The following is a 26,575-nucleotide window of genomic DNA, read 5'->3' as shown; positions in this document are numbered from 1 at the left end:
TACCTCACGAAAGAGTTGAATCACTTTGATAAGGGTACAGAGATTCTCCCCAAACTTCACAGATGCCTGAAGTCCTTTAATCGAGAATGAAAGGTATTCCTTCCAGTTCTTTTTAAAATTTGTCTCGGGGCACCTGGGTGGCTCAGTCGGTTAAACATCTGCCTTTGGCTCAGGTCCTGATTCCAGTGTCCTGGGAATCAAGCCCCACGTTGGGCTCCCTGCCCAGTGGAGAGTTTGCTTCTCCCTCTCCCCCTCCTTGTGCTCTCTCTCTCTCTCACTCCACTCATTCACTCTCTCTGTCAAATAAATAAAAATCTTAAAAAATAATAAAATAATAAAATTTGTCTCAAGTGTTCCTAGATAGAATCAGATTTCAAAATAACTTTAAAATTTATTTGTCAAGTTTCCCCCAAAGTTTTTCTGGGATATGTATGTGTGTTTAGAGACCTGACCTGTCAACATTTATGTTAAATTTGTCTCTTGCTGACAGTATAGCGTGAGCTTTTTAAGTCACATCTGAGCATATCTGCATTTTATATTTGTGAATTTAAGCCACTTACATTTATCATTACGCTTTATTGGGATTTATGTCTTATATTTTTGTTCATATTTTATTTTTTAATTAATTTTTTAAAGATTTATTTTAGAAAGAGAGTGAGTAGAGGGAGAGGCAGCAGCAGAGGGAGAGAGAAAGAGAAGCAAACTCCCTGCTGAGTGCAGAGCTCGATGTAGGGCTTAATCTCATGACCCGTGAGATCATGACCTGAGCTGAAATCATGAGTCGAATGCTTAACCGACTGAGCCACCCAGGCTTTAGTTCATATTTTGAATTTACTAAGTTTTTTTTTTTTTTTTGCTTTTGACCTTTTTCCATTCTTTTCTTAAATTCCATTGGATACCTTTAATTCTTCTATGCTGTTAAGAAAATTGTACATTTTATTTATTTTTTTAAAGATGCTATTTGAGAGAGAGAAATAAATAAAAATTTATTTATTTTTTTAAGATTTTATTTATTTAAGATTTTATTTATTTGAGATCATGCACAGGAGTTGGTGGGGCGAGAGGGAGAGGAAGAAGCAGACTCCCCACTGAGCAGGGAGCCTGACTCAGGGCTGGATCCCAGGACTCTGGGATCATGACCTGAGCCAAAGGCAGATGCTTAACCGACTGAACCACCCAAGTGCCCTGAAAATTATACATTTTATTAATCTTTGGTGGTTGTCCCTGACTTATTATGAACCATATTTCATTGCATCCTTTGATTGCCAGATGGGAAAAAAATGAATGTATAACCAATTGAGAGCTTCAGGAATATTTAAGAATATATTTTTATAAACTTAATGGCACTTTCCACAACCACATAAAGTGACGAGAATTTCTTTGCATCAAGCTCTGCTAGTGAAAAAGCACAAATCACACAGCAATTTTCTCACTACTGGTATTTTTAATAGTTTCCTCAGTAATATCTACAGATATTTTATAGACAAAGATCACTAGGTTATAAAGTTCTTATATTCATTGCATTCATAATGGACACCTACTGTGTCTTTTCTCTAAGAAATCAGCTGTCAGGACGCCTATGTGGCTCAGTCGGTTAAGCGGTTAAGCGTCTGCCTTCGGCTCAGGTCATGATCCCGGGGTCCTGGGATCCAGCCCCGCATTGGGCTCCCTGCTCAGCGGGGAGTCTGCTTCTCCCCCCTCCCACTGCCCCTCTCTGCACTCATGCTCTCTCTCTCCCTCTGAAATAAATAAATAAAATCTTAAAAAAAAAAAAAAGACAGAAATCAGCTCTCAGAAAACTGTGCAATGATTAGAGTTAATTTTAAGAACATAAAAATAATGACAAGATTATCACAAAGGTAATAGGATTAGAATTATCAATTTTCGCCAGGCTGGCTGAGAGGGCATGTTTGCTTTCACATGGCCTGGGCGAGTAAACACTTGCTGCAGGCTAGAAATTCTTACTGCAAATAGAAAATTCTAGAAGACCAGGAGAATTTTATTTGACTCCTTTGGTTACAACTCACTCTCTTAGATCCTTCCTCATTGAAATTATCTGGCCTTTATTTTTCTTTGGACTCTGCTGACGTAGGCCACTCCTTAGCTTAACTCAGGAACTAATGACATTTATTTAATTTTACATCTAGAGAGCAAGCTCTAACTTTATTACCTATATATAAGTTGAAAACATGTTACTTCCCCTCCTCCCTGCAACACCCAGTTCAGTTCAAGAGTAGATTAGAGTCTGACCTATCACTATCCTTCCGACTTGATTATCTCTGTTAGTATAATGCAAATATTTGTGTTTGGTTTATATATTTTTTATACTCTGGATGTAATTTGCCTCCTTTTATGATACCATGCATGTTCTTCTATGTTCCTGTCCCTATCAGAGTAACCACCTAGTTAAAGGACCTCACCACATATTTTTTCCTCTTCTGGAATCTTGTATATCATAATGATACCATTCTTATAGGGCTTACAAATTTTAAAATTATATTAGAATTATTTTTAGACCTGTGCAATTTATGCCAGTATGCTATAAGCTCTTTCAAGGCATAAAATTTTTGTTTTGTGTACAGAGTAGATGTTCAATTTATATTTATTGGATACATAAACTGCCATTCTATGATATTTTACATACATGGATATTCATTTTTGTGTTTTAATACAATGTTTGGATTATTTCCAAATACATCAGTGTTGCCAAGCTGTATCATCTGTCCTACTTTTACTCCTTACCAAACTTACCATTTCCTTATCCTTAACTCAGCAGATCTCACCATTCTTCCCACACAAGAGATACATTAAACCTCTTCCCATTCTTTTGTTTCCATTAGGCTATTCTGTGCTTCCTCCTTAGTCTGAAACCAACTGCAGTAGCTTTATTTATAGCTACCCAGAGCTCATTAGGAATGTTCAGGAAAGACTGAATCTTTGAATAGCTGTCAAAGGTTCCTCTGGCAACTCGGCGGGTGGAGGTAGACTTAACTTTGAATATTGATAAGGCCATTCTGTAATATACTTCTTTTACTTTCTGATCTTTAATAAGACTAAATAATTCATTCCCATTCAGGTGGGATTTATAATCTAATTTGGACATGTAAATAACATATTGAATCCCTTAGTGTACTCAAATAAAAACTAAAAAAATAGATGGCTTATTGTGGTTGATTATTTTTTTCAGAAATACAAGGGTTCACTAAAGATTTGCACTGGTAAGGATATACATTTAGATTCCATCAAAACTAGATGACAGTCCTGAATTTAGAATGCATGAACTTTTATTTCATTTCTCTGGTCTTGAATTTCCCAGTTGTAAAAGGATGAAGATAATTTCCTTACCTGGAAGAATGGTTAAGCTTAAATAAAGCCTAACTTCCATGAAGTATCCAGCATAGTGCTACTACATAGTATCACTCAATAAATTACATTTCTCATCCAGAATGTCAAAACTTACATTTTTTCATTCTCACAATCTCATTTCTATATGAAGTGGATTCTTCTGCCCTACTCTGCCTATAAGGAAGAGTTGTGGAGATGGGTAGAAATGTTGTCAAATGTACGCCCTTTTCTTGGCTCCCAAGGATGTTGATTACAAATTAAATTAGTAACTTCTCTCTGTTTTGTTACTCCCACTCCATAATATTTAAAGATCTAGTTGAACTGTTATGTTAGGCAGAACTTGCCAAATTTTAAGTAGCTTCGCAAGGGGGAATACAATAATATTCATCACATAAACAAGCAAAAATGGGAAAAGACTGAACACAGAGAAACAAAAGATAGAAAAGGATTTCAGAAAAAAAAAGTGGTCCTCGAGAATTGGGCTGGAGAAAAGACAAGAAACCTGAAAGGCAACGTTTCATAATTTAGATGACAGGATTTTTAAAATTAGAGTGTAGCACAAGAACCAGAAACTAAAAGGAACCTCAGAGGGGAGGAAGATAAGATAAGGAAAATGACAGATTAGGAAATTTCAGTAAGGAATACATGCATGTGTGCTTTTTGTATATAGGTTATGGAAATATATATGATATATAACATATTGTATATTATATATAATAATATATATTATATTACATATATACAGTAAGAAGACATGATGCCTGATAAGAGTTAAACAAATACGCTATTACCATTTATCTATTTATCTTTGCTACTTAAGAATTATTCCCAGGACAGGGGAATTTGAGTGGTTTTTAACTTATAAGGTACTTTAATCTGTGGAAAAAACTAATTTAAGATTTGGAATACAGCACAGTTATAATTTTGGTATTACATATAAATATTATTCATAACCAAAACTATTGAGTAAGCATGTGTTAATTAGATCATTTTGTCAGTAAGTGGATTTTTACTTGCACTATGTGAAATTAGCCATGGGATTTTCTTTTTCTCTTTTGAGAGTCGAGTACACCATCTTTTGAAGGGCAAATACAAAATTGAGAGTACCTTTGTGATAGACTAAAATAATACTATGGATCCCTGCTATTCTGTGTTTGTAGCTAGAATACGTCTATAATTTTCATTTTCTTCCCCTAGATGCTTGATATTTTAGTGACCCACTCACTCTATGTGATACATAAATATTGCCAAGAGACAAGAAATAGAATATTAACAAAAACATTTTATTCTGTGGTTTCTTAACATTTCCTTGCATCTATTACCTGGGATAAGGAAGAGATTGTTGTAGGAGAGGACGACATATGCCCCAGCCAAAGCATTAAACCCTGTTTTGTAGATTTATTCTGAGAACACTTTCATTTGAAAAGTTCCTCAGTTCTTAACTTGGTAATGGATGGGAAAATAATCTTTTGTCCTCCTCCACCAAAGACCTGGAAATAAATCTTCCTTTTTTAAAAAATTAAAGCTTAAATATTCCCAAACTTTCTATCTGGCGGCATCTAGTAGATGTTGAAAACACAAAAGCAGGGTGTCAGCAAAGCTATAAATACCTGAGAATAAAAGCATAGCACCAATATGCATAAACAGAAATTCTGTCCAGACTTGCTAGAGACTTAGGCAGAAACTACCAGAATCTAACTGACTTCAGTTATTTCAGCCATGTACATTTTTTCCTTCTTATATAAACCATTTAATGTTTTGTATTTTTTCTTTGTAAAGGGAATCATGTGGAGATTTTCCTCATTCTCCCTAAGCCTACTTAATATCAAACTGACACATGGCTTAAGTGAATAGAATCTTCAATTTACTTTTTTGTTCTAGAACTACTATTAGGTAGAGTGGCAACGTTGAATGTGTGTCAAGAAAACTCCAAATGGACTTTTTAAAATAAAAAGAAGGTAACCACCACTATATGCTCTCCGTTTCAGACTCATGACTGTTGTGTCATTTTCTTTGCAGTATCGTAAAGAATGCAAAAAGTAGGAATTAAGATATCAAAAGAAAATGTTCACCTTCTCAAAGTCTGAGTTGGAAGGGAGAGGAGTTCTTAAATCTAAAAGGGAAAATAAGGCTTCAAGTAGAAGTTCTGTACCACAGGTTGTTTTTGGTAGTGGCAAATTCTCCAATGTTAGAATACAACAGGGACGCCTGGGCGGCTCAGTCGGTGAAGCATCTGCCTTCGGCTCAGGTCATGGTCCCAGGGTCCTGGGATCGAGCCTCGTATCAGGCTCCTCGCTCAGCTTCTTGCTCTGCCTGCCGCTCCCCCTGCTTGTGCTCTCTCTCTTTCTCTCTGACAAATAAACAAATAAAATCTTAAAAAAAAAAAAAAAAAAGAATACAACAAAAAAGTTGCCTACGCAGGGAGGTGAGTAACCAATCAGAGTAAAGTCTCAAAAAGACAGTGCGAGAGTGATGAACAAGATTAAGTGACAGATATTACAGAAGACCCTGTGTCCAACTGGCCGGAAAGTCGGGGTCCTGAAACTGAGTAAGAGAATTACGTGATCTCACACAACACAGAGGTCATGAGAGCATGATACTGCCACACTGTGACCCCAGAACCCAGTTTCTTTTCATCTCTCCGGTCTGCCTTCCTTCACGGAGCTTTCATCTTAAGGGTCCTGGCAGTGTAACTGTGTATTCCAGCCACCACACCCATACAGAGGGATGGAAAAGGACTAATGTAATCATTTCTTTCTGGTTTTCTTAAAAGCAACAGTCTTTCCGGCCACATCCTCTTCCACTGCCCTGCCCTGACCCGGACCCCCTCTAGCTGACTGCTCCTCAGGTCTCACTGGCTGGCAATGGGTCACATGCGGCCTCCTAAACCAGTCACTAGCAAAGAGAATGGGATTTCTGTGACGGAATGAAATTAATCAGTGTCCACACTAAACCTGGGGAGATCACCTTCCCCATGAGTTACTTGGGGAAGAAGTAGATACAAATGCCAAATAGACTTTTTATTAGAAATTAAAAAAAAAAAAAAAAGGGACATGAAAACCGTGTAGGAAATCAAGGGTTTCCACTTTTATATATTCCAAGATCCAAGAGAATTAAAATGTGAAAGACCTGGATCTGAGAACCATATGCTAAGGAGGGTAAATAAGTTTTTACCCAATATTTAGAGAAGAAAAAGAATACTGCATGGACAATTCTCTAAGATGCCGAGATTTGAGGTCAAGTGACAAACACTGTAGGAATACAACTTTTTTTCATGAAGTCTCAGATTGGGCAACTAAGTGAAGTTTTGCAGAGATGTGAGAGCTCTGCAACTGTAGGCAAACAAAAGAGAAGCTAGTCAATGACTCGCTTTAAAAAAAAGCAGGCAGCTGCTTGAAAGCCTTTCGGTGATAGTATTTGCAGAAATCTCCCTGGGTGTCTGCAATCGCCATAAAAGCTTCACTCTGGGATATATCATAAAGTATAACGGCTATGTTGTTTTTCCTGTTTATGCTTCTGGCTTAGGTTTCTGTTATCAGTGGGACCTACCTTGGCTTGGACTATATGAGTAAGCAAAATGGAGGTGAAGGCGGCATCATTATCAATATGTCCTCTTTAGCAGGTAAGGACAAGTATGACATTCATAACAATTTCCTATTGGTAATTTGGACCACAAAGGTAAATCTTCTGAGTATATTTATTATCAACTCAGGTTGGGAATTGAAAATTCATTTAGTTGCTTTGTTTTGTTTTGTTTTTACTGCCTCTGTGGAATTTTCTATTGCATAATATCAGAAGTTTGAAGTATATGTTTACTTCTATTACTTTAAATTGTGACTTTTTAAGCTCCCTTACTGTGGCACTGAGCAGTAATGCATATGAAAGCATCTTTGACAAAGTAAAAAAGTGCTAAAACACAGTACGGTATCTCTACTCCCATGTGATTTTAGAAGGAGTATATAATTTAAAAATATGGCATATATAGTAGTTGGGATCTGTTGTAGGGGAGGCCAGGCTTTACCTATAGTTTCTTAGGGTCTCTGGCTGGGCCTGAGAATTAAATCGACATAAGACAGATGAACAGGAAAAAAGGGTATAGATTTTTACGTGTATGTGAGAGCCCCCATAGGAAAACCAAGCCCCAAGAATGGCTAGGCCTAAGCGTTTATAAACAAGGTTGAACAAAGAGAGGTAATTGTGGGAAAGCCACTAAAATATTTAGGGGGCCTAAAGGAAGATGAGAGTTATTTTAACAAGGTCTGTACAGATTTCCGTTGGCCTCAACTCCCCATCTCTGGTGATAAGAATGTTTCTTTCCTACCGGTATAGGAAGGACATATTTTACATGGAAGTTTTATCACCTGCTTTCAGGAGGAAAAGGAGAGGTCGGAGTGCCCTTCTTGTACCTGCTGTTTTTCAAGTGCCTTTAGCTCCAAATAATTCTTATGCCAAAATGACACATTTTGGGGTGACCTATTCTGCCACCCTTCAATGCTAACCTGCATTGACAGTTTACAGCCAAACATGTAATGGCCTAAATATAGTATAAGCTTATTTCTCACTCATATATCAGTCCCGGGCAAGATCCTTGTTGCCAGGAGCCTCTTCTACATGCAGTCATTGGGAAAACTAGCTGTCTGAGCTCTTTGACATGGAGCTTCCATAGTTATGCTGGTGGGGGTGGGGTACGATGGGGTGGGGACTCCTTTCTCTGCAACAAAAATAGAGAGCACGGGGTAGGGGGGCAAAGCTGCCTTTCTAAACCCCTCTACCCCCAGCCTCACTTGTGTTCAGGTTCCAGAACAGAATTTGACCTCATGGCTCACCTAACTACAAGAGGGTCTGAGAATGTCACCTAGCTCTGTGCCTAAGGAAAGAATGGATTCCTAGACGGCTAACAGTCTTTGCCACAACGTGTAATCCAAACTCTGTTTTGTTCAGGGCAGTAGGATTTAATACCACCCGGTACCATATTACTCAATAGTGGCTATAAATCTTTGGCAGAAACTTTTGGAGCAACTTAACCAGATGACTTGACTTCTAAAATTCTAGGGGGAAAAAAAAAAATCACCAGTGCTTCTTCAGTAGTTCAAATGAAATTATGAAGTTTTCGAAGTCTGACTGGTATTGACAGTGAGTCGTCTAAACTCTGCACGTCCCAAAGTAGGGAGACTTCCTTACATTATCTGGTTTCGGTCACGTCGTAATTTCAGAACAGGTGTTCAGAACAGGTGTTCCCCACCTCTCCCCTGTGCCCCACCTCCCAGTTCCAGTTGTATTTCAGGGGTCAGGTGTGCAAGCACCTGTGACCACATCAGAGCTCTGATTCTCAGCTTTGTTCTTTCTCCTTCCTCTGGGCTTCATTGTCAGATGATCCTCTTTAAACTCTTCAAACCAAGGGAGGCTTAGAAATCTCCTTCTTGAGAGGTTCTCAGAAAACAGACTAGCATTTTGGTTTCTGGGTTGCTTAAAGACAAAATGACATCCCTAAAGTTATTATAGAACCAATTCTACAAGTTTTTCACGGTAACTTGGTTATTTTTCCTAATGTTACGTCTACTTATAAATGATAACATTTCAATTCTGAGGATGTGGTAAAAGGTGAGAGCATGGGCAAGGCTTAGATATTTGGCCCAAGAGAGAGCCACATTGTAGATTCTGGGAGTCTGAAACCCTAGAGGCAAATTGCCAAGGCTATATCTGCACCATTTTGAAATGAAATTACAAGGGAAAAAATACATAAATGATTGGAGAATTAACAAGAAATATTTGATATCTTAATAAAAGTAGAAATGTAGAAAAACGTGGGGTGGTGATCAAGAGATAATCCCATGGGTTGTGTCTTGAAGCTAAAGGGCTAACAAGGATTGAAGAAGCATGAACCCTGCCCAGGGGGCCCCTTGCCCTTCTGTCACTGGAGGCATTTCTTTCATTCCCAGGAAGTCTGGAAGCCTTAGGGCTAGATCAATTTTGGACTCTGTTTGAGACATTCTGTACCATAAGAGGAGGCTTAAAAAAAAGGCGGGGGGCTTACTTGCCTCAGAGCATAATTAAAAAATGCAATGTACTACTGCCTTTTGGCCAATAAAAATATTTAAAGATGTCATCACACTCAACATTCATTGAGCACTTACTGTTTACACAATACTATTTTAAGCATCGTGTGTATATTACCTCATTTAATACAACCACCCCATGAAGTAGATTCTGTAATCTCCATTTCACAGAGAAGGAAATCAGGGTAGGAGAATTTGAGTATCTTGCACAAGCTTACACAGCAAGGCAGCAGTAAAGCTGAAATTCCCATGCAAGCAACCTGATACAGGACCTCTTCTGTCTTAATCACCAGGTGATCTAACTCTTCTGTCCGTGAGATTGTTAATCTGGCTCTCCATCCGTGACTAGTTTAGCCCAACTGTGAGGTAAAAGAAACTGACTTCCTATAACTCCATGAAACCAGTGAAATGTGCTAGTTATCTTCAGGCCTTCTGGGCACCGCTTTAATCTCAAGACCACATAACTAAACCTCAGTGATATCTTAAGCTTTTGCCCCATTTGACACACAGAGTAAAGCCCTGAAAATGTCCGAGGAGGTTACCAAAGTCACAAGTCAAAACACGTCATTGAGAAGCACAATTTAAGGATTACAATTAGACGTCCACTTTGCTTTCTTGGCTAAGAGCTTGCTTTATCACACTACCCACCCCTGGGTATTCATTCTCTTCTTACCTGTTTCAGAGTCAACATTTGGAACCGTATGTGGATCTTTCTCTAATCATGCAGATGAAACGGTGAATAAATACAAATTCAGTGATAAGATCGTTTTGGTCTCAAATTACCTTTCTGGCACTCTTACAATTTAATGAATATCATAGCATTCCAGGCTGCTTCTCCACCTGACATTCCTCCCAACCAGCAGGGTAACTCTACGTATAATGGTTACGTAGCTCATCTTTGTCCATTCTGTTTAATGTGGTGCCTTCATCCTTATGTAGAGACGTACCCTCCCTCCATAATGCCTGACCTCTATACCTGATGCCTTTGTACTGTTTCTTTGCTGTCACTGGCCAACCTAGGCAGGCCCTGCCACCTCTCTTCCCACCCTGGGCTTTGGCACTTATGTCCTTTCATCTCACAAAGAGGATGAAGATGCATTGCCTTGTATTCGATCCAGTCCCCAAGAGCGTCTCTTCTTCCCACAATAAGATTGGTTTGATAAACACTTGGGATTTTGTAATAGTAGAAAAAGATCAGTGAGAACCTCTCTGGCTTCACATTTTCCTCAGAAATGTTACCAACAGTTTTAAACCCTTGAAGTCATGGCCTGTTGGGAGAGGCCAGATGACCAAAAAAGTCTTTGAGGAGTTACCAGAGTCAAAGTATTTTTCCCCCAGCTTTATTGAGGTATAAAGGACAAAATCTAGGAAAGATATTTCTAATGCTTGCTTCCTCTGTGTTTTCCAGAGGTGTTTTCCGAACTTCCTTCGCTCAGATTTGTTCCTATCTCCCCCCTCCTGGTCCCTCTATTAAAGGACTAGCTGTGGGTGCTGTTGAACTCCACCAGCCTTCCCTCACGATCTCTTACGTAGATTCACTGGAGTCCTTCACTGTCAGTAAAACCTTAAGTTGAAACACTGGTTTGGGCAGAGAAGTTAATGAGTAATGACCACTGACGCAGACCAAGTATCAAATGCAATTAATAAGTTTAACAAACAGGAGTCAAGCAGAGAGTGATTCCTCCGCGTATTGAGGGAAGGGTGTGCGCCAGCTGGGAGCTCCAGAAGATGTTCTGAGCACTGTTAACAACCTAGACTCTTCTCTAGGAGTTTCTGTCTATAAACACAGTATATAAAGCTGTGCTCGTGTTGACATATTCATCCTTAACTATTAAAAAAAATAGTTGAGAGAAACAACAACAGATCAGCATGAAGCCTGGTTTAAGGCGGGTCATTCAACAGCTGTGCTCTGAGCACAAGACATCCGGTGAGAGTCAAGTGTGCTTCTTATATAGTTCGTTCCTTCAAACAGTGGGAAGGACGAAGTAGTTGTCACAGGAAAAGCAATCTGCCTGCTAATCCTGCCTCTACCTGCCTACATACCCAGCTGCTGAGGTCCTGGTGTTCACTGGGAGCATTCTCTGTGCCTCCGAGACAGGCACTCAGGGGCATTTTGTGAGAGATCCCATTAGGGTCTTATTTACTGAGATTAAAAACCGTATATAAGAAAACTTATTTTCTGAAAACAGTAGGGTCTCAAGAAAACAATCATAGATTTTTTTTTTAGCATGTCTTAAATATCAACCCAGGATCATACTTACTTGAGCTATATGTTTCATCTAAGCTGATATAATTAGCTCGTAGTTTGTGTTAAGGTGGATGTCCTAAAGATACCGCTTTAACTAACAGATTCAACTTAATCAAGCATACATTGAGCATGTACAGAAAGGAAAAGGGGGATATGGATGTAACTAGGCAAAATTTCTACCTGAAGAGCTGTACATCAGTATCTCTTATCAGCATGGCAGAACCAAATGGTTAGCGTGACATAGACTTTTTAAACAGAAACATGATACTGAATTTCAAGGCACTGGGTCTCCCATGGCCTGAAGAACGGTAGTTGGACTGGAATGTCACAAGAGAGCAGAAATTTCAGATGAGCTAAAATATTCATCACCTTCTTTCATCTCTAGGCTGAAAGTAAAAAGAATCACGTGGTACCACCTTCTGCAAGTATTCCTGATACAAGGAAGGGGGCCTAACATATTTAGCAACTTCCAAGTCACAGGCATTGTGCTCAACTATTGGCTATATGATGTCACATTTACCTTTTACCAAGTCCCTACAACTTATAGTCGAACAACTATATATAACTTGGAAAATGTGGTGAGAATTAGCAGTAGTAATAACAACAACTTTTATTTTGCCGTTATTAGTGTATGTCATAGATTAGGTGATCCTACAGTATCTGGATCTTTATTGGTCAGATGTCAGCTGTTAGGAATATGTGAGCCACATTTCTCGTTTTGTACTGGCAACGTTCTTCATGGTGTCCATTTTGCTGTCTTATGGCTTAAAATTATTAAGAAGGCACAGACTAGAAGGATCAATAAGAAAGATGAAATATTGATAAGTTGGCCTTTTGAGGAATGGATAAAAAGACTTAGGGCTTCCTAGCCAGATTAGGAAATGAATAAGTCTTCTGGAATCTAATATGCATAGATATTACCTAGGGATTTTGTTTAGATGTAAATTCCAACTCAGTAGGTCTGGGAGGGGTCCTGAAATTGTGGTGCTGGTCCTTGGACCACACTTTGAGCAGCTAGCTTCCAGTTTGCAGAGGGAGATTCACTGAGTGGCTACAGAAGCCCATCTCTGTTTCTTTTGATCACAGCACAGGCAATGCCTGAACTTTTAGGAAGGAGAATTTTGGTGCAACTTTAGAAGCCACTTTCTAAGAATTAATAAAGTTAATTCTTAACAAACAAAATTACCTTTCTGGAAAGATTTTTATTATAGAAGATGTCATGGTTTTAGGAGGGCTTAGACCACTTTTTATGTCATGTCACACTTTAAAACATGATTTGGGGGTGCCTGGGTGTGTCAATCGGTTAAGCATCTGCCTCTTGATTTCAGCTCAGGTCATGATCTTCGACTGGTGAAGTCGACTCCCGCGGAGGGCTCCCCGCTGAGCTGGGAGTCTGCTTGGGATTCTTTCCCCTCCTTCTCCCTCCACCTCTCCCCCTCTCCCCCTCCCCCTCCTTGCTCGTGCTCTCTCTCTCTTTCTAAAGTAAATAAATAAATCTTTAAAATAAGTAAAATACAGGGCACCTGGGTGGCTCAGTCGGTTAAGCAACTGCCTTCAGCTCAGGTCATGATCCTGGAGTCCCGGGATCGAGTCCCGCATCGGACTCCCTGCTCAGTGGGGAGTCTGCTTCTCCCTCTGTTCCTCCCCCTCTCATGCTCTCTGTCTCCCATTCTCTCTCTCAGATAAATAAATAAAAAATCTTTAAAAAAACAAAATAAAATAAAATAAATAAAATAGGTAAATAAATAAAACATGATTTGTTAATGGTAAACATGATACCTAGGGGGAAAAAAGCAGCATCAGATAAGGTGTTCTGTTATGTGGAACATCACATAATGAGGAAGTGCCTCCATTACTTTGGTCAGCTTTCTGCACAAATATAGATAAACAGATTTCTCACTAGTTCTCCCTTTTCCTTTGTCTTAGAGATGTGATAGTTAAAAACAGAAAGGTGGGTACATGGTTTCCTTTTTGATTGTAAAGAAAATGCGAGGGGTTCAGATTCCTGCTTTTTGGCATAGCTGCTGAACTACAATTTATCATACAAAGATTGGTATCCTTAGATTCTCAATTTATTTTCCTAAGTTGAATTTCTTTAGTGCTTCTCTGTAATCTATTTCATATGGCTTCTATCCACTTAAAAGAAAATCGGTTTGGGGATCCAGTACAATTCCTGTCCGAACAGATTTCAGTTTTTTGCACAAAATCCTTTTGGATTTTTTTACATCCTACAAGATGTAGAGATTAAAGCTATCTGTTGCAAATATGGCCAGAAAGAATATTAAAGATGGAAGAACAAATGTGGAAATGGAAATTATATTTTTCTAAATGACTTCCTTGTATGTTCTGTAATTGCATATGTAATTTTCAGGTATTTAAATTTTTCTTTGTAATTATCTCATCAGTCAGTGGCTATTTGGTGGTATTATCCTGAGCAGTTGTAGGAACGATTTCTCTATTTTGTGGCTAGAATTTCTCCTATTGATTTTTTTTCTAAATCTATTGTTATGATAAACATAATCCTGTAACTAACTAGACATGTTATATTTTAGAGAAAGTCATTTTGGGATTCTGTAAGTGAACTTTGCACCATGCTGGGTCTAGAGTATTAGAGATAAAAGTTTTAGAGGGTTTAGAGGTAGAGAGTTTTAGAGATAAAAACTCTATTCTTGACCTTAAATTTTAAATATAAGGTATCCATTTTTAAACACTAATAAGAAATGTCTCACAATATTAAACAAAATGTCATTTCTTTGGAGACTGCCGTCTCGTTGCCACAATCCTTTGTTTTGTTGTTGTTCTTAAGTCCTTTAACATGAAGACCCTTTGCATATAGGTATTAATTTGCAAGATGTTAAAAACCCAAATTAAGTACAGCAGCTGGTCCTGTAGTCCTAATACAGGCAAAAGTCCCTTGAAGTTGGATGACGGGCACTGATCTAGCAGTTCAGCCAATGAATTTCTACTCTCCCACTGCACCAGGGGTCTTCCCATTAGTCTGACACGTTTCAATAGAGTATATATTATTTTATTTATTTGAGAGAGAGAGTGAGTGAACACAAGCAGGGGCAGAGGCAGAGGGAGAAGCAGGCTCCCCACTGAGCAGGGAGCCCAATGAGGGGCTCGATCCCAGGACGCTGGGATCATGACCTGAGCCGAAGGCAGACGCTTAACCAACTGAGCCACCCAGGTGCCCCTCAATAGAGTATATTTTAAAGACTACTTCCCTATACCTTGTACTTGAAAGGTACTAAACACACAGATCTTAAATGAATGTACTTCTGTAAATCCTCTTCAATTAGGATTAATAGCCCACAGTTTGCCACAGTTCAGAAACCAAAGAAAGTTAGGACACTGGACCAGATTTGTGGCATTTTAGTTCAAAATGTACATTCTCACAAAAAGACATAATGTGGATAAATAAGTCTATAAAACAAGATTTGGGGATGTTTCCTCTTAAGGAAAATATTTACATAAAATAATAGCAAATAGTAGAGTTTATTATGTGCCAGGCGCTACTTGAAGTATTTTATGTAAATTAGCTCATTGGAGACTCAGCAGTTACTCTGATGGCTCTGGTTCACAGAAGAAAAACACCTTGGTAGCCAGCACTTCTTCAAAGGTCACATAGCTCATTGTGGTGGATTCAAAATTTGAACTCGGGGGGCGCTTGGGTGGCTCAGTCAGTTAAGGGTCTGCCTTCACCTCAGCTCATGATCCCGGGGTCCTGGGATCGAGCCCCGCATCAGGCTCCCTGCTCAGCAGGGAGTCTGCCTCTTCCTCTCCCTCTGCCGCCCCCCTGCTTGTGCTTGCACGCATTCTGTTTCTCAAATAAATTTTTAAAAAGATTTAAAAAAAAGTCCTCCCTGAAAAAAAAAATTTTTTTTTTTTTAATTCAGCCATCACGGCACCCAAAGTCCAAACTACTATGGTATATCATCCCTCTTGACCACTCTGATTAAAAGGACATTTTGAGTGGTTAAATAGTATAAGAAAGTGTTGGTCATGAGATGTTTGATTGGAGCAGTGAGATGGAAGCCCAAGTAGAGTGAGTTGTTCAGCAAATGGGAAGCAAGGAGAGTTGAGATCGTGAATAGAGTAACTCTTCTCAGTACTTTGTGTTGTCAAGAGATAGGGAATTGTAGCTGGAGGAAAATGTGAGACCAAGGGTATTACTTTTAGATAAGTGATACTGAGACATGTTCATATCTCAAGAGGAATGATTCTCATTTGATTCTGCACTTGATCACAGTGACCACTGTAGGCTTCTTAGAATACTACCTTTAGTTTCTATGATACAGTGCTTAGCTTGTCTTCTTCCTACCTCTACTGGCTCTTCCTTCGCAGTCTCTTTTGTTTGGTCGTCCTCCTCTACCAGAGACGGCTGCCATGTCTGGTTGTGCAGGTTGTAAACTGCAGGAATTTGGGGGCGGGGAAGGGCAGAATTTACACTACCCTGTTAATGGTGTTTCCAGAGTCATAACGTACACACCCTGCACAATTCTACCTGCTGACCCTGATTCCCAGCCTCAGAATATACATTTTTATTTGAAACACACAGAAACAACATATATTAGTGTTTTAGGGCTAAGGTAAGTAACAGAAGTACAGCTAAAAATGCTGAAGCTGGACCACAATAGCAATAGCATTGTGTGTAAAAGAAAAGTGGCTTTTGAGATCCAGTAGAAAATGTTGGATTTCTGAAATATTCAGAACAAAATCATTGTTAAGAAGAAAAACAAAAGCCTTAAAAAAAAAAAAAAAGCCTTTCTCTACCCATTTAGTCTTCTTTTCACAATAGCAAGCTGAGCTACAGATAGTAAATTTCCACCTGGACTGTCCATTGGCAAGCTGGGGGGAAAGCAGTGCGGATCACTAACCCACCCTACCTGTTTGAAACATAAGAAGCAACAGTGAAAATCTATATGTATGGGAAGACAAAGAAAAAAATCTGTATTTAACTAAGTTAACTACGACTTGCTTAAGTAATTGAAAAAAAAGAATTCCCTTAATCTGTAATACCCTAAAAGTGGAAACAATCCAGGTATCTATCAACAGGTGAATGTATATGTAACTGATGGGTATATCCGTACAGTGGAATACTATTCAGAAAAAAAAGAAAGGAAAAATGAGCTATTGATACACACTACAGCATGGATAAAGCTCATGATAATTATCCCGAGTGAAAGAAGTCAGACCAAAAGAGTTTACAATATATGATTACATTTGTATAAACTTCTAGAAAAGGCAAACTACAGTGACACAAAGCAGATCAGTGTTTGCCTAGAGGGAGGGGAAAAGCAGAAGGAAGAGATGACAAAGGGGCACGAGGAGACTTTTAGGTGATGGATATGTTCATTATCTTGATTGTGGTCATGGTTTCATGGGTGTATACATATGTCAGAACTTATCAAACTGTACGCTTTAAATATATGTGGTTTATTGTGTGTCCGTTATACCTCAATAAAGCTGTAAAAAAATAGAAAAGGACACGATTTCTGAATGTCTGATACTGATTTATACAGGCTTTGATCTAATATCAGAAAGTGAAAGCAATGCATAAACAGACATTTTGCAGGATAGCAGTGAAAATGTCATTATAATGTTAACAAGATTCATAAAACCGAATGCCACTTTAAAAATGCAAACAAATTTTTCACATTCTGGTCGCCTTTACAATTGTGTCTTTAGAGGAACGTCTGTGTTTTGTGCTTGCTTCTTAGATGGAACCGACCTAACACTATTTGATTTATTTCACTTCTGTGACACTTTGAACTAGCTTGGGTTCAGAAGTTCAGTACCTTCGCACAAGTGACAGAAATTCATTCCGAATTCATCTTTGACAACATTTATGAACGGTGTCCTTGTGCTTTGTTGTTTCTGTGGCTGCGTCAGCTTATCTCTAACTAAGGTTCATTCTGCATTTCCTGCAGTCCGTGAACACCATCCTCCAACCAACTGCCTGTGTCTCGTAAACCTTTAAGGAGAGGCAAAGCAACGACTAACTTAGAAGAGCAAGCAGCAGCAATGTCTGGCTGCACCTACTTATTCCCTTTGTCCCCAACCCCTAACACACCTGTGTACCCTGTGGAGGCATCATAAATTCTTGTTGACTGACACCGATGAACTTAATTAACTTACACATTTTACTTAAGCTAAGAAACAACAAGCACGACAACAACAAGAGAGCCACACGGTACAGTACTTTGAAATCACCGGGTGGACGCACTATGTGTGATCTACCATCCTCAGGGATTTAAACTGCTCTTGAGCAAACATACTTTATAAATTGAGACCTGGCAGGCACCCAGGGAGTGGTTAAGGTCTGCATGTATTGCTGAACTTTGGCACAACACGCTCGACTGATTGGTGGTGCTCTGGGACTAGTTAGCTGGGTGGAGATGAACGTGTCTCAGCAGAATAATTTAGTATTATTAACATGACATTTGATATTAATAACATTATAGTAATCAGAGATCACTGTTGCTTGACTCAGATATCACAAATTTAAAAAATGTTAAAATGAGTTAATGGGGGAAATTTGTTAAAAACTGAAATATACGCATGGCTCTGGTTTAAAGTGTCACTGTTGATTAGAGAATTGATAATGATGAGAAATGAACTTGATAGTAACAGTTCAGTAAAAGGTTTTTCCTGTTGTTTTGTTTCTTTTGGGGGGTTGGGCCAGGAGGTAGGGGAGAAAAGATGCTGTGTGTACTACAATACTAGTGTTTCTGCAAGCCATGAATTTAATCATACATCCGAGCAGTTACTATTGTGTATATGTGGAAAATTAAACCAATTCTAAAATTGCTTGAATTCTGTTAGAGTACATAATTATGAAATGAAATAAAATAGGATCATACATTCTTATTTCTGGTTTTCTTTTCTTTTCTTTTTTTAATTTCTGGCTTTCTTTACCTAAGTCATGGGCAGGAAGATCTAGGCATCTCCTACAGCTCAAAATCAAAAGAAGTTACTTTGACTTTTCTTAAACACTTTAGAGGCACCATTCAGTACAATAGGCGATGGGGAAACGCATACTAATTTATAGCAAAGACAAGTCATCTCCAAGACTCCCTTCAGAAACTTGGAAGCCATTTGGAAGTCTTACAAAATGAAGACTAGACACTTTTTAAAATCAAGACTTAACAACTGAAAATTGGTGGTAACTTACTGGGTTTAAAGGTGATTCTGTTTATGTTCCAGATAATATTTACTTCTCTTGACAGAGGGTCAGGGAGACAGAAGGACTTACATATCACTCTCGGCTTCATTCCTGGGCTGTAACTCACATAACATCAATTCTGGCCAGTATAGTAGAGATCATGGAAGGAAAAATGTCTGGTAATTATCGTAGTGTATTTTGTAGAATAAGCTTCAAATGGAATAGGCCTGAATTGCTCAGTCGCATAGCAATTATTGGATTTTTATCTGCTTACTTTTTAGTGAAATTGTGTAAATGTTTTGTTTGTTTCAGGGCTCATGCCTGTGGCCCAACAGCCTGTTTATTGTGCTTCAAAGCACGGCATAATTGGATTCACACGCTCAGCAGCGGTGAGGACCTAACAACCACAGTATCTCTTGTTTTCTTTCGGTGCATATATGAAACATGAGTTCTATAAAGCAGAGGGGAAGAAATTCAGAATTCCGTACATCTGGGTTAAAGAGAGAAAAGTACATTTTCCTTTAATCTTTGTTATAAAAGATGGTTTTCAGATCACATCAAGGAGCAAGTGAAGAAGAGATCTTTTAAAAATGAAGTTGGAAGGGGCGCCTGGGTGGCTCAGTCGTTAAGCGTCTGCCTTCGGCTCGGGTCATGATCCCGGGGTCCTGGGATCGAGCCCCGCATCGGGCTCCCTGCTCCGCGGGAAGCCTGTTTCTCTCTCTCCCAATCCCCCTGCCTGTGTTCCCTCTCTCTCGCTGTGTCTCTCTCTGTCAAATAAATAAAATCTTAAAAAATAAAAATAAGTAAAAATTAAGTTGGTCCTAAACACAGATGCATTATGGAAAAATATCCTAAGGGTAAAAAAAAAGGGGGGGGTAAGACATTCTTTATTTTTAAAATTGACTCCAAATTTAAAAATTTATTAACTTTAGGCCTCCTTGAGTAGAACATGTAGTGTGTTTTAGGTATCCCTTATCACTGGAGATATCATAAAAAGGCGAGCACAGAGGGATGGGACCAGAATTTACCAGAGAGAGTAGTCAAGGATGACGTCTCCACGGGGCCTCGGGTGACAGGTGTACAGAGGAATGCTTGCCTTTTTATTAACCGAAAGGAGGCATTCTGAATGGAACCTGAGGAGCAAGGGGAAAGTCAGAAGCCAGAGCCAGACAAAAAGCAGCTTATGGGCCCCAGAAATGAGCTTTGATTCGAAATGCAAGCATCAGTGGGTCTTTTATGCAAAGGAGTGACAAGATCAGGTTTCCATTTTCAGAAGACCATTCTGGCTGCTGTTAAGAGAATGTATTAGAGAGGACAGGTGTAGAAGGGGATAAAAGAGTTGGGGGAATCTCTGCTGTGATTAATCTAGGTGAGACAAAGAGAGGGACCAGACAGAAAAAGATAGAGAAGAGATGGGGAGAAAGAAAGTAGATGCATGAACGGTAAATGTTCAGTCAAAAAGGAAGATAAGCAGCTCTCATGCTCTTAATTCAAGTTGATTGGAAATTTTTATTTACTTTGCAGAGATTTAATCTTTAATTCAACTTTTAAGGAACACATAAAGCTATTACAAAACAAAATAATTCTGATGAACACTGAGGGTTATATGCAACTAATGAATCATTGAACATTACACCAAAAACTAATGATCTACCATACGTTGGCTAATTGAATTTAAATAAAAAAAATAAATAATTTTTAAATACCAAAAATCTCCTATTTACAATGACAAGAATGTAAATCTGTACAGTCAATTCTCATTATTTGTGGTAGTTAGCTCTATCAAATCACTTGCCAACACTGCAGTAGAGAATATTGAACTGTTGCTCCTCGGGGAAATACGGGGTTTAGTTCTTTTGAGCCTCTGGTTACAGCATTTTGAGCAACCAATCCATACATAGTCTAGTCTTATATATATTTCTATGTAAAGACAGCCCATTTAATATGTATTGTATTTGATATGTATTAACATGACCAACAGCATTTACACCTCATGCCTGCATGAAGCTTATCTAATATATGAATTTTCTCTGTAAGGTACATCACAGCCTTCCCTCACTTAGGAACACTGAACAGCACTTCACCACTATGCTTGGGAGGTGTTTTACATAGCAAAGTCACCAACAAAAGGCACAAAAATGGGAAAAACATAGACTAAATATATCACGAAGAGGACATTTGTTTATAGTATAAGAGCTGAAACAAGAACATCTTTTTGATCTTAATTGGAACATTTGCTCTGTGCTTGTCCATAAATGACCACAAAAGATCCATGATTGTTGATTTTGGGGGTTACAAATGAACTTTAGCAGTAAGTTAATGGAATCCAAAAATAATTGACTACATTTTGTTTTATAAACAGTTCAAATAAAATCAATAGATTGAAATTATGCCAAAGAATGCTAGTCTGAAAATACTTAAATTGCCTTCCACATAGTGCATATTATCAAGAGTATCTTTATAATCAATCAGAGTCCCAAACGTTCCACTAACAGTATTTTTTAAAGAAATAGTCTCTTGATATACAATCCTAATCTTTAAAAGCAAACTTGAGAGATATTGATTCTGAGCCTCGGCTTTTTACGTTTAGCTTCCTGCAGAGTTCAGTAGATAAGAGCAGCTTAGATAATCAAGTATTTTCAGGAGTTTCCCAGCAATATTGATTTTTAAAGAATTAATTAGCTGAGGCTTTCCAGAATTAATTTGATACTTTAGGTATGTATTCTTTTCTTTTCTTTTTTCTTTTTTTTTTTTTTTAAGATTTTATTTATTTATTTGACAGAGAGAGGGATAGCGAGAGCAGGAACACAAGCAGGGGGAGTGGGAGAGGGAGAAACAGCCTTCCTGCTGGGCAGGGAGCCCAATGCGGGGCTCAATCCCAGGACCCTGGGATCATGACCTGAGCTGAAGGCAGACGCTTAACGACTGAGCCACCCAGGCGCCCTATTCTTTCATTTTCTGCTACCAGTCAACCTTAACATTGTCATTGTTAGATCACTAGAAGGATATCTGACTAGTATTTTTCACACCAGAGTCTTTGAAATGGTTTTAATTATCAGTGTGTCCCATGGTATACATTTACAAAGCAACTGAAACCTGCAACCTTCTACTTCTAATCCACAGATGGCAGCTAATCTCATGAACAGTGGTGTTAGACTGAATGCCATTTGCCCAGGCTTTGTTAATACACCCATCCTCGAATCCATTGAGAAAGAAGAAAACATGGGACAATATATAGAATATAAGGATCATATTAAGGATATGATGAAGTTCTATGGAATTTTGGAGTAAGTAAAACTATACTGATCTTCCTTTATAGGATGGAGCAAAGTACTATCTAAACATAAGTCATAAAAAGGGAAAAAACCCTTTAAATTTGAGAAACTAAGGGTGCTTCAAAGTGTTGGTTTAGCAGACTCTCTCTTTCTCATTTTTTTTTATTTTATCATGTTATGTTAATCACCATACATTACATCATTAATTTTTTTTTAAAGATTTTATTTATTTATTTGAGAGAAAGAATGAGATAGAGTGAGCATGAGAGGGGGGAGGGTCAGAGGGAGAAGCAGACCCCCTGGTGAGCAGGGAGCCCGATGCGGGACTCGATCCAGGGACTCCAGGATCATGACCTGAGCCGAAGGCAATCGCTTAACCAACTGAGCCACCCAGACGCCCTACATCATTAATTTTTGATGTAGTGTTCCATGATTCGTTGTTTGCGTATAACACTCCATTCAGTACGTGCCTTCTTTAATACCCATCACCAGGCTAACCCATCCTCCCACCCCCCTCCCCTCTAGAACCCTCAGTTTGTTTCTCAGAGTCCATAGTCTCTCATGGTTTGTCTCCCCCTCTGATTCCCCCCCTTCATTTTTCCCTTCCTGCTATTTTCTTCTTCTTCTTCTTTTTTTTTTTTAACATATAATGTATTATTTGTTTCAGAGGTAGAGGTCTGTGATTCAGCAGTCTTACACAATTCACAGTGCTCACCGTAGCACATACCCTCCCCAATGTCTATCACCCAGCCACCCCATCCCTCCCACCCCCCACCACTCCAGTAACCCTCTGTTTGTTTCCTGAGATTAAGAATTCCTCATATCAGTGAGATCATATGATACATGTCTTTCTCTGACTTATTTCGCTCAGCATAATACCCTCCAGTTCCATCCACGTCTTTGCAAATGGCAAGATTTCATTCCTTTTGATGGCTGCATAATATTCCATTGTATATATATATACCACATCTTCTTTATCCATTCATCTGTCGATGGACATCTTGGCCCTTTCCATAGTTTGGCTGTTGTGGACATTTTGGCAAACTCTCTAAAAAAATATTTTTTTCTGGGTTTCCAGATAGAATGTTTATACATTATGAATTCTGAGAAGCAGTGCATCAGATCAGAAAAAATCATCAGATTTTTTTTTTTTTTAAAACGTGGTGTTTAGTTAGTGGAAACTATGATACCTAATTTGACTAAATTCCAAGCGATATTCACATTTACCTTTTGCAAAATTTCATATGGCCCCGTAGCTTCGACCGTTTTCATAAGAAACAGTTGATCAACACACATGGTTGGTGAACAGTGTTTGAGTTCAAGCAGTTGGTCTCACAGCCCAGAGACATAACCGTCATGACGAAGGAATCAGACCACTTGGGATCAAATCCTGCCTCTACCCCTGACCATAAACTTATCTGTCAACCTTTGGGTACCTCAATTTTCTCACCTGTAAAATAGAAATAATGCTAAAATAGGGTTTTTGGAAAGTCCATGAATACATTGCTACGTGGAAGGTTCTTAAAACAGCAACAAGTAGATAATAGATGTTCAGTAAACTTTATCTGTAATTCCTCACATTTCTACTTTAATACAGTTTTTATCTGGTGAGTCTAAGATCTACTGTAAGATAAAGATGAGAAGATAATCATTTCCTGAACAATAAATATAAATTCATAAATTCTTCCTGTCAGAATGACATATGATTTAGTTGATATCTAACTGACTAAAATATGGAAGTAGCCATAGCTTCATGATATCCATTTCCCTATTACTAACATGTAAAGGTAATAGATTTTTCAAAAACAATTCAAAGTGTAGTGATAATTATGCCTCATATTTAGTTTTAAAAAACCAATGTTTCCTTTATTTTTAGCCCACCAATGATTGCAAGTGGATTAATAACACTCATTGAAGATGATGCTTTGAATGGTGCTATTATGAAGATCACAACTTCTAAGGGAATTCATTTTCAAGACTATGAAACAACTCCATTTCATGCAGAAACTCAGTGAACATCTTATATATCAACTATAACTGAAAATAAGAACAAATGACTTCTATTAGACCATATCTTCATTTGAATATAGCTTTTTAAACCAAATGTAATTGTGTTATTGTCTGAAGCTTTCCTCCATGCATTTGATATTAACTTTATCTCTAAATGATTAGTTAGGTATTTGGATAAAAACGATCAGGAACTATCAAAAACAGGGATGTGAACCAAAGCTAACTTTTGATCTTTATAGTCTATGTAATGATTAAAACAAAGGATATTCAAGGAATATTCTGCCTTTCAGAAAAATGTATTTAAATTTGTGGTACATAAATATTAATGTTTTTCAGAATATCATATTAAAGGAGATACTTGAATTGTTATTTAAATCAAACCAGATGTAAAAATCTCATTTTGTTTTTATGTTCTCACTTGAAAAAAGAGAAGCTACCTACAATGGCAAATTTTTAGTAACAATAACTTTTACTTATATGCCATCTTTCAGCTGAACATTTCAGCTCTTTAAAGATGTGGCATATTTTGGGGCCAGTAGTTAAAAGAATAAACTACAGTGTGACTATATCCCAAATGAAAAATCTGATGTATGGGAAAATGACAGAAAGTAACTGACTGAGATATTGATCCATAGTTCAGCCTCCCATCTAGGAAAGCCATTTCTTTCTTTTTTGCTTATTTTAAGAAATTTAATTTCCTCCAGAAATCTCAGGAATGAAACATTTAACAGTTATAGCAAAAATGATAGTGTTCCTAAAATATTATATTTAAGATCACCTCATTAAGGAAAAAAAATACAAATATAACATTTTTCAGGTTACTTCATTTGTACCAATTTCCATAGTGCCTGGTTTTTAATAAAACTTTTCTTTTTCTAATCTCCAGAATTTATTTAGTGTTCTATGTATAGCTATTGAGGACAAAAACTAGTTTTGTCACAGCCTCAGTTGTAAATGTTTCTGTGTGCGCAAAGTCGTAATAACAAGAGGTAAAGTTAGCCTGTGATGTTTTGCTATTTTCCCTGTCAAGTGTTTTAAGATAGGATCAGTAAATGCAACTGCTTTGGGTAACATTATTTGCAAGCAATAATTAATGCCACTGATAGTGAAAGCACAAGATTTCCAAATCAATCATTTTTTCGTAGAATATTGTATAAGTGATTCACTCTGCCTGCTAAGTCCAAAGCTCCCAGCTTGGAGCAAATGCCATCCATGTGAGAGATTGATGAGGATCTTTCTAGAGACACTGGAGTGTTATATCTTGCTCTGTTTTAATTCTGCCATAGAGAACTATTGCCTTCACTTTTAAGGAATAATTTTAATATGAATAATTCTTGTCCAGAGTTTCACATAACGTATTTGAAAAACAACAAGAAATGAGCATCTGTGAATGTCTGATAGAGAAGAGTTGTAATCGTGCACCAACTTGTTCATACATTGCAGCAGTAACTAGTCGGGGAATAATACAGGCATGTGGAAATGTCACTTATCTTACATATTTTCCTACTGTAATGTTCAATGCTGTAGCTAAAACTTCTCATTTATGGATCATTTTTTGTAAACTGGCAGCCTTCAGTATACTTTGTGCTTTGAGTGGAATTTGTTTCAAATCAGTGAACTCTGAAGACATTTAAAATCAAATATTGAGTAGAACTGAAAAAAAGTGACCTACATTGTAAAAGTTTATCTTACATTAAAATGTATCTGCTATAAATAGCTTTAAATAAATCTATAATGTTATACGATATCTCTGTATACTGGTTGGGAAAAAAATAAACATTAAATTTGGGGGAGAGGAAGCTTTAATTTCTTTAATTGCATTTTTTCAGTGAAAATCCTAATGTAAATAATATTTTTTTTTCAAATGTTCTTTTCTTAATAATTGGGGGGGGGGGGCTCCCAGAACAGCCAAACTAAAAGTATGTGGACACTGAAATAAGATTAAGACTTGACAATGGCATTGAAATGTCCAACAAACTTAAATTTTGTATCCAAATAATTTTAGACACTTGTGCCATTTAAAATGTAAGTGATTATGTGATGATTTCTATTTTTGTTCTATCTGTTCATAAGTTTAGGATACTGAAGAGGTCTGAATAATGTAAATTTTTAATAAAATTCAAGTCATTTCATATACTATCATTTGAAGTGGAGCTTCTTTCTTACATTTGAATTTCTAAAGGTGAAATTACTCGTGCACGGGAAAAGGTGACTGGCTTCAGGGTCACAAAGTCTGGCCTAAGTCTTCCATCTCTTTCCTTTTGTTAGCTTCCCTCCTAGGCAGCTCTGTCCATACGATGGCTTTGGGATCAACAGGCTGATTTTCACCAGCTTCCAGTCTGGCAAAAGAACTTGTTTCTTTCTTTTCTTTTTTTTTTTAAAGATTTTATTTATTTATTTGAGAGAGAGAGAGCATGTGCCAGGGGGTGGGGGGGTGAGGCGCAGAGGGAGAGGGAGAAATAGAGTCCCCACT

General features: G+C 37.9%; 1 protein-coding gene across 2 annotated transcripts in view; it reads left to right on the top strand.

The window, feature by feature from the left end:
* HPGD (15-hydroxyprostaglandin dehydrogenase) overlaps nucleotides 1–26,220 on the top strand; it is a 31,955-nt gene extending 5,735 nt beyond the window's left edge. The window contains exons 4-7 of one of the 2 annotated variants that reach the window (XM_045880118.3): nucleotides 6,871–6,967; nucleotides 19,130–19,206; nucleotides 21,941–22,104; nucleotides 23,969–26,220. In XM_045880118.3, the coding sequence (XP_045736074.2) occupies nucleotides 6,871–6,967; nucleotides 19,130–19,206; nucleotides 21,941–22,104; nucleotides 23,969–24,107 (477 nt within the window). In that variant the 3' untranslated portion in view covers nucleotides 24,108–26,220. Of the gene's footprint in view, nucleotides 1–6,870; nucleotides 6,968–17,582; nucleotides 19,674–21,940; nucleotides 22,105–23,968 lie in introns of those variants that run through there. The other variant, XM_045880119.3, reaches the window with a different exon arrangement.
* The last annotated feature ends 355 nt before the right edge of the window (nucleotides 26,221–26,575 follow it).

This window comes from Mirounga angustirostris, unplaced genomic scaffold (assembly GCF_029215605.1).
Source record: "Mirounga angustirostris isolate CCGP_5_RB_7025 unplaced genomic scaffold, mMirAng1.0.hap1 SCAF_2, whole genome shotgun sequence".
NCBI lineage: Eukaryota > Metazoa > Chordata > Mammalia > Carnivora > Phocidae > Mirounga > Mirounga angustirostris.
Note: the sequence above shows the minus strand (reverse complement) of the source record. Positions and strands in the feature narration are given on the sequence as shown.